At 32.2% G+C, this 15,379-nt stretch overlaps 5 protein-coding genes across 5 annotated transcripts; 4 read left to right on the plus strand and 1 right to left on the minus strand.

Moving 5' to 3' along the window:
* Positions 1-653: 653 nt before the first annotated feature.
* On the minus strand, positions 654-1,079 carry LOAG_07274 (hypothetical protein; the record flags this gene model as incomplete). The annotated part of the gene is made up of 2 exons (XM_003142807.1): positions 654-800; positions 906-1,079. 2 exons carry the CDS (start codon positions 1,077-1,079, stop codon positions 654-656), a joined length of 321 nt encoding a protein of 106 aa, XP_003142855.1.
* A 1,564-nt stretch (positions 1,080-2,643) lies between these two features.
* LOAG_07275 (hypothetical protein) lies at positions 2,644-6,377 on the plus strand. The gene is made up of 9 exons (XM_003142808.2): positions 2,644-2,746; positions 3,124-3,226; positions 3,536-3,643; positions 3,872-4,003; positions 4,244-4,405; positions 4,736-4,952; positions 5,289-5,384; positions 5,783-5,934; positions 6,149-6,377. The coding sequence occupies exons 1-9, from the start codon at positions 2,670-2,672 to the stop codon at positions 6,236-6,238; spliced, it is 1,137 nt and encodes a 378-aa protein (XP_003142856.1). The 5' UTR covers positions 2,644-2,669; the 3' UTR covers positions 6,239-6,377.
* Positions 6,378-9,742: 3,365 nt separating this feature from the next.
* LOAG_16458 (hypothetical protein) lies at positions 9,743-11,870 on the plus strand (the record flags this gene model as incomplete). The annotated part of the gene is made up of 4 exons (XM_003142809.2): positions 9,743-9,834; positions 10,249-10,453; positions 11,125-11,346; positions 11,802-11,870. 4 exons carry the CDS (start codon positions 9,743-9,745, stop codon positions 11,868-11,870), a joined length of 588 nt encoding a protein of 195 aa, XP_003142857.2.
* A 28-nt stretch (positions 11,871-11,898) lies between these two features.
* LOAG_16459 (hypothetical protein) lies at positions 11,899-12,407 on the plus strand (the record flags this gene model as incomplete). The annotated part of the gene is made up of 2 exons (XM_020449110.1): positions 11,899-11,944; positions 12,190-12,407. 2 exons carry the CDS (start codon positions 11,899-11,901, stop codon positions 12,405-12,407), a joined length of 264 nt encoding a protein of 87 aa, XP_020307424.1.
* Positions 12,408-12,971: 564 nt separating this feature from the next.
* LOAG_07277 (AMP-binding enzyme family protein) lies at positions 12,972-15,334 on the plus strand (the record flags this gene model as incomplete). Its single annotated transcript, XM_020447387.1, has 6 exons — positions 12,972-13,185; positions 13,508-13,798; positions 14,173-14,362; positions 14,766-14,980; positions 15,052-15,247; positions 15,326-15,334. Exons 1-6 carry the CDS (start codon positions 12,989-12,991, stop codon positions 15,332-15,334), a joined length of 1,098 nt encoding a protein of 365 aa, XP_020302376.1. The 5' UTR covers positions 12,972-12,988.
* Positions 15,335-15,379: the final 45 nt, after the last annotated feature.

The raw sequence follows: 15,379 nt of genomic DNA on the forward strand, positions 1-15,379 counted from the left end.
TTAACGAATAGTTATTTATTACTATTCTCGTTGTCCTCCCCAAGAAAAAGTGCATGTTTTTATATGAGCAAATTGATATTGTCTGGTGTAAGAATTTGAATTTGATTTTGAACTTGATTGCACTTACCGTATTGTCTATCCTCATTTTTAGCACATTTATTCACTTTTATTTTCCGAAACCTTTTGTTCTGTTTTAATTTTTCCAAGTTATTCGGTTCATTTTCGAATTTCTAGATATTTCGCTTGTTTTGGCTTCAGATTTTTAAATTTCACGTTGAGAAATTGAGCCATAGATTATAAACATTATTATGGTATTTTTACTGCTTTGTAATGGCCATGGCTTACTAGATTGTCTTAAATTTCTCTTATATTCAATTTATTTTTTTCCCTCAAAAATCCCTTTAAGACCAAAAAATTATATTTTTATAATATTTCTTATCTTCAGTATCTTTCCTTCTTGCACTGATTGCTCCTATTTCGTTTTTCTCTTTTTTATTGGAAATTTGCATGCATGCTTCCAGCTCTTCTTTTTATCTTCAAGGTAAAACACGTAATACTTTTTCTTTTCAAATATATTATAAACCAGTAATGAATACCCAGGTTATGCAATTTTGTGTAACAGTGCCTCATATCTTCAGCAAGAAAAAAGCTGCTTAGCTATTTGCCGTTCTTTGGGATATCTGCGTGTCTGATACGTTTTTTGGGATAGATTCTCTATCTGGGAATCGCTCTCCGAAATCACCTGTACTCGTCGTATATGACATACATTTCTTGGAAGACGAGGCTTGTGTTGTTAATCTCTAGACATTTCTGTTTGAAAAGCCTTCCGAGTTGATAGACTTTAATAGACTTTTCTAATTGTAAGCTAAAAGCAGTTCACTGTATTCGTAAAAATAATTTTGTACTCCTTTGCTATCCCTTGTTGTAGGTACTGTTAGTATTTTAATTCTTTTTTCTACATATAACATTTCACTATCCGGTTTCGATCTTGAAAAGATTTCCATACATTTTTTTGGATTTGTCTTTTCAATTCGGCAGATTTTTTTGCCGATTATTTCCTTGGTTTTCCTGTTTTTCATTTCCTTTCCTTTCCTGGAAAGATAAATATATTTTATAAAATTTTAAAAAAAGGCGGTGATTACTTTTTTTTCCATTTATCTTGAATTTTCCCGCATGTTTATTCGACATTCTCTTGCCATGTTGTGTTTTCTATTTCCTTTTCTTGCATGCTCTTAGCTTTTATCATTTACTTTACCATTCATTACTCTTGTCATTACTTTTTTGCTGTCGAACTTTTTCGATTTGATAATTTTTGGTTTTAATTATTTATGTTAATTGTTTGTTATGCTTTTGTATAGTTGTACTTTCCAGCTCGGTTATCATTTATCGGTTTATATGTATATGGCTTCTGTGCGATCAATATAATCTGTTTTCATGTTTTTTTTTTTCATTATATTATTGTGGTTTTTTCTGCTGTAGTTACTGTTGTCAGCATCATTATCAGTCATTACTATTATCATTTTTTTATCATTCCTTAATAATGACGATAGATTCGTAATGTAGTACTTTTATTAATGCGTCTTTTTACAGTAAATTCTTTACTTGCCAGAAGAAATAAAACGAATCCTTAATTGATCATTCTTTTTCATTTTTCATTTATAAATTTATTTTAATTTTAAATTCTTAGCATTAGAAAACTTTCTGTTCTCCAATAACTGATAACTTAACAGTTGTTTTTGCATATATATGAACAAAATTACCATTTATGAAAGTAATAGAGAAGCCATTTGGAAGAAGAGAAGAAGCTGATTCGGATACGGTTTTTTGTTTTTTCCAAATATTCCACTAGCTATGGTAGAAGAACAGCAACAAGTTATGGTTTCATTCTGAAAATGTTATTAATGTATCCGAATATTTTCATTAATGGTGTTGTTTCGACTAGTTTCTCATTTTTCTCTGTCTTTTTTTTTAATTCTCATGCACTGGAATTCAGTACAATTATTTATAAGTGGTTTAATTTATAATACCATTAGTAAAATCATTTTTTTCCTGAAGTTTAAATTTTTTCAGATTTTATATGCTTGTTCAATTTATAGTCGAGCTTGAAGCTATTGTTTTTGCTTTTGATTTCTTATATTCATTTTCCCTTTTCCATCTAAAATCTTTCCATTACTGTCGTCAAATAATGATATCCATACATTACGGTAGTATTTGCTTCTCGAATCACTTTTTTTTGCAAATAAACGTTTTTATTTCCAAATGTGTGTACTTGAGTTCGCTCTTTGCATATAAAAGACGTACTTATGGTCAGCTTATATTACTTGGATGAGTTTGTTTCATATTTGACGATCATATAAACAGCTATTCATTTTGATCTTCCTTTTGTATGCAATACAATTTTTCAAAGTTACGCAAGATTTAAATGAAGTCACATACGTTAGCGTCTCAGAGACGAACAAATATATTACACCCACACTTTCTGATGTGCTTGACTGTAATGAATGCGTTAAGTAATATCTTGCGAAATGGTTTGAAGAGTGTGATAGTGCGGTGTTTGTTTATGAATAATAAAGAAAGTACGAGTACGAAAAATCTATTGAAATATTCATGAAGCATTATATTAGTAATCTTTGGCATCCGTATTATCAGATTAAATTGGTCGGGTTATAATGGTCGTTGAATCAGTATTTAACCATTTGCTTGCTGAACTTGATGACAAATTTACCGGTTTGGATCAGTGTATCAGGTATTATACTTTGAAAAGTGATTGTTAAAATTCATCCTTATGCTGGTAAATTTGAAATCCTTTTCAGAAAATTACTCTGAAATATAAGTTAACTGGGTTTCACCTTGGTGAACAACGTTGCTGAATCATCTCTACCTGTTTTCAGTTTTTCGTAAGCTTTGTAGAGATGTTAAGCAAAAAAAAAGGGCGAGATATTTTATTGAACTTGGTTTTTTTATTGTAATCTCGCCGGAGATGTCTTATCCTAGTATTCAAAAAAAAAAAAAAACGTTAACAGAAAAAACCTTCCCACCAAAATTGGAAATATGCTAAAATGGATGGAATTAAAATTTTCGTGTGTAAATGACATTCTAGATCCCACTAGTTTTCCATTTTAGGAAATTGCATGAGATCGTTAAACAATTCGTGAAAAGCAGAAAGGGTAGTTCGGCAGTTGTTATCGGACCCAAATCATCTGGCAAACGTTCAGTTATATCAAAGGTTCGCTGTTGTTTGTTACTAACTTTTTTACTTTTTCGACAAATGAGAATGATGTCGAGATCAATAAGTGATTTGCCGAAGAGATTTCACCTTTCTGTCATAGTTCTTCCCTTCCTGTTGCGTGCTTCTTGTTATTTTTTTTCCTTTTTTCTTTGAAAAGTTTTGATTACACGCAATAGGTTTTACTTCTTTAAGGACAAAAACAGAGATAAGTTGTTTTTTCCATCATGAGTGTCTACTGAGGGCGGAGAAAAATTTGTTTCCTGAAGACATCATTTTTTTCTTCCAGCTCGCTTACCTTTTTATCAGGTTGTAATGGATTATGCGGATGATATGGAAATAGTTTTTATTGATGGATTGATTCTAAAAAATGATACTGATGCATTAAAAATATGCAGCACATCTGAATCCAATTCGGTATTGCTTTTCGATTTTTTGTCAAAATGTTTTTCTTTATTAACTTTCATTAAAGACGATAATATAATTTCCAAACATTTTGATGATCATATGCAGTGCTTCTGCCATTAGGATTTTTGACGTAACTGTTTATATATTTTACTGTCAGAAGAACTTATCATGACTGTGGCATATGGTAGGATATACATTGACTGTTTGAAATGTTTTACTTTTTTTTTTCTGTTATAGGGGCAACTACAGTTTGTTATCGTGTTCAACTTTGATCAGTATGTAACGCGAGGACGACAAACTCTCCTTTATACACTTCTGAATGCATCACGTTCTGGACCTGTTTTTGTGCTCTGTGTTAGCTCTCATCAGGTAAACCTCACAAATTACAGATAAATGTAGTTAGTTCGACTTATCAAATGAATCTGTTAATTTTTCATGTTAAAGACCTGAATTACAGAAAAATTATATAAAATTATCACAAAACATTCTAAAACAGTTTCTATATATTAATTTGAGCAATTGGTTGTTTTATCGATTCTTTTTTTTTTTTGAAAATTGTAGAATTGGAAATAGTCTGAGAAATTCCTAGTTTGAAAAGTTAAATTTTAGGACTGTACCGAATTATTGGAGAAGCGTGTGCGTTCACGTCTTTCCAATGTGTTCATATCGTTTGCGCAGTCATCTATATCATTTGATGATTTTACAAAGGCATTTGCCACGTTTCTACATACTAACGTAAAAGAATACCAACAGAATAATAATCTTATTCAGGTATGTACTAACTTATCTTATTTAAATCATAAAGTACTATTTTCTATTGATTAAGTTCGTTTTACCGTTGGAAGGGAGGCAGACAAAGCGTTCTTATCTTATGGAAGAAACCTACGGCTTCAAAAATTGTAAAACTAACATATTTGAAATATATAACAGTTTCGATGACTCAACAAAGGTAAGTAGGAGATGGAAGCTAAAAACAGGAGAGAATAGGATATTATTTTCTTTGTTAACTGTTGAAATCAAAAGAAAAGGATTAAGAAAAATGACTGCGAAATTGTTTCATTAAATTCTGCAATTGATAATTTTGTAAAATAATGATTACAGGCATTCATTGCTAATGAGTGTGTAGAGCGTAAACTGCGTCAAATATACGATGAAACACGGAGTTATTGCATTCTAAAACAGATCACTGCTACTTTTCTGTGTTTTATGGACGCAGAGCATATCGAAAGTCTAGCAAGTCCTCACGCTTCGCGAATATTTATTGAAGCAAAAAATGCTATCATTGCTAATGAAGATACGATGAAATCAATCATTTTAAGTGAGAGCTGTTAAGTTATCGACAGCTTCAAAATTTTTTTATATTATAAATATGAAGCATTTCCTTAGCTGGATTTAGCTGGCTTTCCTGACTTAATACGGTTTGTGCATATAATGTTTGGATAGGGTTATCTATGGACTACTGAAGTAACTAAAATTACTATTTCCGAGTAAATTTCTCAAAATTTATCACTATGTTATACTTGCTGTTTTCTATCTTTCTGAAAATTTACTATAAAATACTCAAACTCTGATCATGGTCTCCGCCATATCGGAAACTTCTCAAAATTCTGAGTAATGTGTGATATCTTTGACGTTATCGTCTACACTACTTCAGGTTTGACATTGCGACAACTGTGTCTTTTATTATGCTCCGTTCGTTTGGTGCATTGTCAGCGACGACAGGATTTCACATTTCGTGAAATTATTCTCGGTTCATAATGCTTAGAGCAAAATTATTTGCCGAAAATAGGAGTCGCTTTGTTTTTTGAGATCTCAGCTCAACCTAGATTACTAACCTTAGTTTCCTTTTTCAGTTAAGCTCTAGGTTTAACTTTTTTGTATTATCGTCTTCAGTTTTTATATTTTTATGTTTTCGTTTCCAGTTGTTGTTTCAAATCAGGTAGTTGGTGCATTTTTGAGCATAGGAAAAACATGTTTGCTAGATGGTTTCTGACGAAATTTTAGTGAGTTAATAGATCATAGGTGAACAAGCTTACCTCAGAATGTGATTTCGTAATTAAAACTTACTTTAGCGACTGAGGATGAGGTTAATTTTATCTTTTATTTGCTTTTGAAAAGTGACTTAATTTTATTTGAGTTCGATTTCAGATTACCGCAAACTGGTCAACAAATATCTGCCAACGCTGAATGTAAAAGACGATTTGATACTGCTGAAGGAACTAGATACATTGTGCAGTCTGACCGTGTTGGAAGAAAGAGATCAATGCGGACAGTTATTGTTCAGGCGGACATCTCTGCAGGTAAACATTTCTGCTATAAGCATCTGGTAAGACATGCACTATCAAGAATATGGCCATTATTGAGGTGGTTATGTTACGAAAAGTTTTTCCGCATCATAGCAATTGTTATTTGATAAGTTTCGTATGGCGATTAGTATGATTTAGTGAAATTTAAATAATAGATTTGAAAAGGGAATTCGATTGATTTCTCCTGTAAAAAAAGATTTTTTTCCAGGTAGATATTGATTTGGTGTTGAATTGTGTAAAGGAATTTACACCTCTTCCAACAGCTTTGTTACATTGGATAGATGATCTTGAGAAGTAGAAGAATGAATGGATGGATCGTAGGTAGTGTAACGCTTGGGTCTTCTACTACATGGTTTTCTTCGAGTACGTAATGCAAGAGTATGTTAAAGATTCTTGTTCCATTTATACCCGTTTACTGTTTAATTTTAACAAAAAAGACTCTTTCTATAATATATTTTGATAGTAGGAATTGATTTTCTATATGTTGAATTTTAAATGTCTCTACATTTACAATATGATATGCGAAGATAGGAGGGAAAGTTAGGGAGGTTCACCTTTCGAATTCTGTTCTTTTTTGTTAGTTTCCTAAAAATTTTGTGAGATGCATATCATCTTATTGTTCTCTCTGGACTTGTTCATTGTTTAAATGCTTTAGTCATTATCCTATTGCTATTTATTATCCTATTCCTGTTATACTATCCTACTATATTTAGTCGATTAACCTCGCAAACTGCTATAAGTGATAATTGATTCTTTGGTGCCATGTTTCTGGTGTCATTGAGATGTAAGTATTCCTCATTTGCTTTTTTATCATTTGCCTTTCAACATTCATTGTTGTTCAAACGAAGGTTCATTATTTGCTATTTTTTCGCTGGTCAGGTTGGTGTTACACTTTATTAGGTTCTGGTTTGTCGTAAAATTCTCTGTTCTAAACATTCCGGTATTTTAACTTTATTTTTGTGCAGTCTGGAATTGAGTCATTTCTGTATTGATACTTTACTTGTTTCTGCTTTTTTTAGGGGGAGAGGGATGCTTTCATTAATTGCTTTTGTTTGCGAATATCGGAAAAGTTTGTACAAGTTGTATTGCGTTCTTTTAGTCCCTGTGTTTTCATTAATTATCGTTGAAGGAATATATATATAGGAAAATCCGCTATATATATGGAATTCATCTTCACTTATTTAAATGGAGCTTACAGTAAAACACCTTGAGATTATCTCGGTGCACAGGCTTGAGTAAATATGTAGGTTGATGAAACAAATCCTCCCTTTTTTGCACTCTTTGTTGACATTTCCGACAGGTTTGCCTGATCTGCAGCAAGGTGGATTTTTGATCTGGAATAACCTTATTAGTCTTTGTTCTATAGCAGAAGATCGGCTTGGAGCTGGAAGTAGAGAGGTTAAGTTAATATTTTAAAGTAGTTCCCTGGTTTAACTGTTTTTGAAATGACGGTCAGTACCAGCTTTACTAATACTACCTTCACCTTAATATGTAACTTAGGGGACAGATTCAGATAATATCTGTAGCGGAAATTGCGTTTTTCGTTGGAGAAATCCTTATTATTCTATTGGTTGGCAGCTACGAATGGTTTTGCGGAAGGCTTTTAGAATTGAGATTTTTCTTTTTCTTTCTTTTTTTTTATATAGGAAAAAAATACCAACAAATAATATACATAGAAGTAATGAAAAAATGTCGATGAATAATGACTGGTTTTGAAGACATTGTAGAAATAGTATGTGGGAATATCGGTCGGCGTTGCTTTTAGAGGATTTGGTCGATATGGAATTGAACATCCTAAATAATTGGTTTTTGTATTTCTATAGCAGGAATTGGTTTACAATCACTGAATATAAGATTAGTTTTCATGTAGAAAGAATTATCGTGAATTGGTTGAGCGGAAATGTATGACATTTAATCACTGAATACAAGCATGATTATTAGATTAGAGGATCTGTACAACATTCTTATTATTCTCTATAAGCTAGGTTGTTGGACCGGATACTCATTAACATAATGAAAATTACAAATAGGTTATCACACCGGATATTGTTTACAACAGAATTATACGAGTTGAATAAATGATTCATTACTTGAGAACATTTATTTTATTTCTTATGTGATGAATCATTTATCCATAAAATATTCTAATAAGACAATCATTATGTTATGAATTTTTATTTTATTCGTTTACTTTAATTAGTACAAAATATTTGCAAAAATATTTTAGTTATTTTAAGGTTCTTTTTCCGACAATATCAGCTATTTATGAAATGAGCCATCTGACAGATGATTTTTAGCCTTTTGTAATAGAAATTTTGGGGATTATTCTGTGTTCATTTGGTTGAAATATTATTTATCATATGTTGAAATACGAATTGATGATGGTATATTCTGGTTTCAATCTTCCAATCAATTAATGGTTAGTGTTAAGTTGATTTGTTAGTGAAGTGGGTCGTGTATGTTGCGCTAATTGAATGTAGTGAGTTCAGTGCCGCGTGATGACTGTTATTTGCTACTCTTGATGTGATTATGATGAAGCAAATATAACCCACCACCGTATTGTATACTGATGGCGCTTTTGAGATTTCTGAAGAGTAAATGTTTGTATGTGAAATGCCTTTGGATGAATCTTTACAAGAGTTTCAAAGGATAAATTGTGGGAGAATAAATTCTGCTTCTATTGATATCAGAAGATTACAGGTAAACTTTATGACATCAGTTTTTGTTCACAGGAAACTTAGTTTTATTTTAGGGATGCATGTTTATATTGATATTAGATTAGGAGTATTATTTATTCCGGAATTTAGCTAACCGTCCACCAACTTCAGGTCCTCCTGGAGATATCGTAAACGTTGCTTGTCATAAAAGTCAGAATCTCTTTAATAATTCTTTACTTTCCTATTTGTTCTAAGGAATATACCGAAATGGCTAGCTTGGCTGCAACACATCGTCGTTTATCAATAATTTCATAGAAATAAAATAAGGAGCATAAATGGCTGCCAATAGCTTTTTGGGAACAGAAATTTAGATTTTAATTTTCAAACCTTCCATCAGCAATTTTTAAAGCAATTATTTGTCACTATTACTAAGAAAATATTCAAAAATTTTTTTGATAGTATAGGAAATTTTGTAACCTCAAAAATCTCTAAAATACTCTAAAATCTAAAATCAAATTAGGAAGCGTAATCTTTAGTCTTCCTTGATTTCAGATGATAAATCCTTAAGCTTAAATTTCAAATGCATCCACAAAAAAAGATGAGCGGAAGAAGAATTACCGAACAGTATAAGGAATCGAATGAAGAATTCGATTAATTTGACAGAAGCAGACAACTCTTTAGACTGTCTGGGAATTTCCTTCGTTTGGAAGTTTGAGAATTTCAAGATTTTCCAAGACTTCTAAAGCTGCAGATAATTGTCATCTTCTTCCTGAATTTCACGCCTGTGTCAACATCTGCTGTTTCCCTTTCTGGCTCTCCATATCACACATTCTTATTGGATTATAGTAAATATCTACCTGCATAATTCTGGTCACTACCTATGGGTGGGATATATTGGTTTGCATATGCTTACTGCGTTAAATTTTATAACAGATTTGAAAGCATTTTTGAAATGTGCATAGTGTTCCTGAGGTGTTTCTTTTTCGGATAGTTCGAGTTGTGGCATAGGTCTATTTCCAGTTCTTCTTTCTGTTTAGAGGTGTACATCACATCAAACAACTGTCAAGTATTGCAGTTCAATTTTGGATTTGTACTTTGAGGTAAAATTTCAATTTTGAATTTCGATTTTCAGATTTTCTGTAAAAATGGCCTGTACAGAAAGAGAGCCAACTTCTTCTGGTTACTGGAGTATGGCTGGTGAGTTGGGAGATGTCAAGAAAAAAATGAAAGAAAGAAGGTCAGTTGGTTTCTTCTGTAAAAATCTAATCTCCAAACTCTTGTTGTTAATTTGTTTGATATTATTTGATCATTCCATAAATTTATTGATTTAAATCATTTGTAATTTTGAGCTATTCCTGAAAAAAAAATTTTGGAATCCTTTGTACTAATGAAGGGTAAATCTCTTAACGAAGGAGTTATCGTGGGAAGATTTTTAAATTCGTCTCTGCTAAATTATGTTAGAGAAACAAAGTAATTTTTCACAATCCGAAAATTTTCGTATGATTTTTTGTATAGTTTTTTTAAAAACAATCCTGATCCACAAAACACAAAGTGTCAACGACACATTTTCTTCACACTAACATTGAAAATTTCTTACATTTGTTTGTTTTTTCTTCTAAAACAGATAAATTCTTTGTGTGTATCATTTAAGGTTCAGGATTACACCGGTACTGCGAAAAGAAATTGTGTGCGATGAATTACCTCTCATTGAGTATCACGCAGTATACGTGGAAGATAAGTGTAAAATCGAATACGTGCTGCAAATTTTGCCGAACATGCCATCAGAAACGAAACATTTAAAGCGTATCAAAAATGGGCTGATTCTTATCCAACCAGCAACTGATCCACTACCGCAGGTCATTATTCCCTTTTGCTATAGACTTGGTATTGTTAAATGCAGGGGCTTTCATTCATATGAGAAATATTTATTTAATCAGGATTTATCAGGTGGTGGTTAAGCCCTAAGCAAGTTTTATAGGTGATGATACTTGGAACCCTGATTGCCTCTTTTTTTTTCGAAAGAAGTTGAAGTCGGTCATCCACTTAAAATTGTTAGAATACTTGTTTTAGGAATTTTGAACAAAAATTTTAGAAATAAGTATTTTAACAACTTTAAATAGTTGACACGACTTCAAGTTCTTTTTAAAAGAAAAAACAATAGCGATTGCAGGCGTCATCAGGCATCACTTGCATAATTTGTCTGGAGTTCAACCACCACCTGATAAGTTCTGGTGTAAATAAATATTTCGCACATGAATGAAAAATCTTCCTTGAAGTCTTATTTAAAATTTTATTCTTTGAGTTATAAGGAGGAAAGGAGCGGAAATGAGATCTGCATATGTCAATATCTTTTGTGCAGAAGCTATTTATCGACCCATTTATAGATTAGTATGGTTACTACTTTGTTTTTTTCAATAATTTTTCTGCGACTGCTGTAATTATTTTTATCGGTTTCAAAAAAGGCAATTTTAAATCTTCAACTGTTTATTTATGTAGACTATGAATAGTTATCCTGTGTATTTTTCAGGAATTTATAGTGAAGCTTCGCACTATGCTTCCAGATATTTCTGTATCAAAGGTGAAAGTTCCTTTATGTAAGCCAGTGACAAGGCGACAATTTCTTTGGGCCAAACAGTATTGGCCTACAGCCTTCCATCTAAACAAGCAATATGAGGCACTGTTGAATGGGAACTTTCTCACAGCTAGTGAATACCAAAAGATTATTGACTTTTATTTGGAATCGGAAAAGGTTAAGATATAAACATTTGTTTGAGCATGTAGACCTGTGACAATTAACTAAATAATGAACAGATTTATTAAAACAGTTTAATGAATAAATGATATACATCCGGTGCTTGGTGATGATTGGCTTAAATTTAAGTGGTAGTTAAGTAAATTCAGAAGGCGATCTGTAGTGAATATCCTTACAACCGTGATGAGCTCTTTTTTGAAATTAATCAACCTCAAGTTAAATCATTTTCAAAAGAAATACATGTCGCCGATTTCCAATTATTAATGGTACATTTTTTTTTCTCCTGCTAAATGTTTAGAATAGTAATAGCTGAAATGTCATTCACTGCGGTCTTTAAAACCTTGAACTCAAAAAGTTAGGAAGCTATGTTTCTTTCTTTTTCTAACGAACTCTTCTTTCTTCAAAGAATAGTTTATTGGAAAGGAGAATTCGTCGAAAAAAAAACTTTTCAGATTAGTAACGGTGGATCAGGGTGTGTCATTGTGGATTTAAAAGGTGAAGTTGTCGCAAAAAAGTGGTAACCGAAATATACCTCTTGGACATGCAGTCATGGCTGCAGTTTCAGATCTTTGCGAAAGACATCGCACCAAGCAAAGTAATTTCCTTGCATCGGAATCAAATAAACATTAGCATAAGTAGAATCATATTTCGCTGATAGAATCACATTGTTTAATGTGATTTTTGAAATTCATATACGGTTAGTACCACTCGTGAGAGACTTGCAGTTGCAGAATAGCTGGACAAATTTAAGCTCTTGGAAACCTTCGTTATGACCCATTGTTTTTTCCGTTTCTTTTTTTTTTAATCTTTTATGCGAATGAAGAATAGCAGGTATTTCAGGTGACATACTGCAATATCTTGGTACAGGATTTGATGTATATTTGACAGATGAGCCATGTGCAATGTGTGCTATGGCTTTAGTACATTTTCGTGTTGGACGAGTATTTTACGGAAAACGTACCCCTTCAGGTGGAGTATATGAATCGTGCTGGAGAATACAGGAGGAGAAATCGTTGAATCATCATTATGCAGTCTTTCGGATCGATGAATTTGTTTAACGTGTGATTTCCACGCATTATTTGTACAACATGAATGTATGCTACATTAAACTATGTTGCATATTGTACTTTTTGATGGTAATGTATTTTGTTAAAAGTGTTCAAAGCTTATGTTCGTAATCTTTGTTAATGTAGGTTTCCTCTTATATGCAAAATTAGAAATAGAATGATATGAGGAATCCACTTTAACATAGAATGTCGTGTATTTATATTGTGTATTTCACCTTCTTCTTTATACTACGGAATAAAATGACAATTATCTAATTGCAAATTACAATTATCTAAATCTTCCAGTTGGAATGTGTTCCCATTTTTATTTACTTAAATTTGCTTGTGATAATGTGTCCCTAATGATAGATCATTATGACATCAAGCACTTATTTAATGCAGTACGAATTATGGTCAAGTACAGCGCGTGGTGTGAACTTATTTCGTTTAACTTTCTATAAGATGATGGATAAGACTTTTACACACTTTCTATAAGACGCTTTCAACGTTCAATGTACAGTCATTTTACAGATAAGATATTGTTCTTTAGATTTTCTTCGTACACTTCTTTTTCAACATTTTGCAGAATAAAAATGTCGATGGCACCAATTGCAAAAACATTTTCAATGATATATATGGGTGAAATGGATAATTCATGTGGCATAACAGTGGAATATGCCGATATTATGAACGGAGTGTCACTGATTGCAGAGAAATTGACTTCTTACAGGAACTGTCTTATTGCTGTAGCTCTTCCTAAGCATCCTGCATTTATTTCTGCTATTCTTGGGTTTGCATTTCTTTTACTCAGGACTCATTTTATATTTTGTTAACTGGAAGTTGTCCATATCATCAATTTCCAGTCATTTGTCGCATATTTTCTCATCGTTTTGGCCCTTAGAAAAAAAGGATTAGCTTCTGTTGTATCTTAGTAAACTCCAGAATAGATTAATTTCGGTGACCTATGAATGAATCTGAAGGTATGTATGTAGATATTATTGAAATGCTGAATAAATAGGAGACTTTTTTTTCACGATGTTGTTTTAGTACTTAATAATCCACTTTAAATTAATTTATTGAGTTTTCAGAATGTTGGTGTTTTAAGTTTTCAGAGTTCTGGAAACAAAGAATTGCTTCGTTTGTTGTTCAAGCATTGAAACGGCAAACAGTTATCGTAGTACTACAACATCTTGTATCATTTCTTCTATCGCCGCAGAAGACAATCAGTTACCAATAAATATACACGGTCTACAAATTTATTTCCATCATAACGGGTATTATTATCTGGATGATTTCGGAAAGGATAAACTTTGCTATTTGATCACGACATCCGGTACGTTAGGAGAGAGAAAAGAAGTGCTTGTTCCATACAGCTGCATAATGCCTAATATTTGGGACTTCAGGTCAGGATTTCAGATTCCATAGATGTTTTCTACTCCTATTCTTCTTACATTACTACTTACTAAAGAATTATAGCCTGAGATGTTAGATCACATTACGAATTTTACTGCTTCACTAAAACCATCGTACACAAATAAAAATATTTAATAGAATGATTTGGCACAAAAAAATATTTAATTCTACATAATTGTTGTTGTGGATAAATTAAGACAAAAGCAGTTAACCGTTTGCTGGTACCAGTAAATTATTTTTTATAATTCTCGCAGTGGTATGCACTGTAACAAATTGTTATTAGTTGATCACTGAAGTTTATGAGATTAAAACGTTCTTTATTTCGGGATAAGGTTTGCTGCAGCTCCAAATTATTCTTTTTTAGTCGTCGATTCCAAATCACAACTTCCGATGTTATTCTTTTTGCTACGGCAGCAACATTTGATCCATTTGTTGTGGAAATTCTTTTGGCTGTAGTAAATGGTGCAAAATTACTGATTGTTCCGGATTCGTTTCGTTCCACACCATCTAAATTAGCTGATGCAATCTTGAAATATGGTGTAACCTTTATTCAGGCTAGATTTTTAATTCCTTCATTATTTATATTATATTAAATCTGCAAATTATTTCGAATTTGTCTTTCAAACTTCTGTCCATGGAAACGATTATCAACGAAGTTAATGAAAAATAGCTTGTTTCAATCGAAATTTATTTACTTTGAACAGAAATTTATTTACTTTGAACACCTCTTTGCGTTAAAAAAGGAAATTGAGGGCTGTTTCAGTCATTTTCTTCTCTTGTTATTATCCTCGTTGATTCTGTTATAGTACGCGGTAGAGCATTCTTAGAATATATCTTCATTACTTGAATGCTAAGTTACGCTTTCAATGTTTCATTTATTTTATGAATTTTAATGCTATGATATGTCATGCATTCTTGCGCTAGGCAGTGTGAGTTTAAAATTAGGCTTTATTTCAGATTACACCATCACAGCTGAAAATTCTACCTCATAAAGCTTTAACAAAGATTTTTGCTGGTCATTCAACTGTACGAACAATAATTCTGGGTGGTGAAGCGTTTCCAACAAATTTTATTAAGCGTTACCATATCGACCATAAATTCATTAATTTCTATAATGTATACGGAGTCACGGAAGTATCTTGCTGGGCTTCTTGTCATAAAATCGATTGGAAGTAAGTATGTAAGCCCATGAATTGGCTTAAATAAAAGCAGAACAATTGAGGGGATATAATTTAGCATTTAGAGAAACTCGTGTGGAAATTGGTGAACCGTTGTTGGGCACGAAATTTAATGTTAGTGAAACTGGAGAACTGCTTATCGGTGGTTCGAGGCGATGTTTTATAAACGGTAAATTATCTGGAGCTTGGCTTCCCACTGGTGATATTGTCGAGCTTACAGAGCTGGGAAAAATTTACTGGTGTGATCGATTCGATGATCAAGTTTGTGAAATTACTTTGGAAATTCTCATTCTCTTTATCTCTTCCATTGATTTTAGCAATCTTTCTATGACATTCCAGAGTTCTTAATATTGTGGTCAAATAGTGTAGTCTTCTTACGTCGTCAGGTATTTG

Source organism: Loa loa (assembly GCF_000183805.2).
Source record: "Loa loa unplaced genomic scaffold supercont3.4, whole genome shotgun sequence".
NCBI lineage: Eukaryota > Metazoa > Nematoda > Chromadorea > Rhabditida > Onchocercidae > Loa > Loa loa.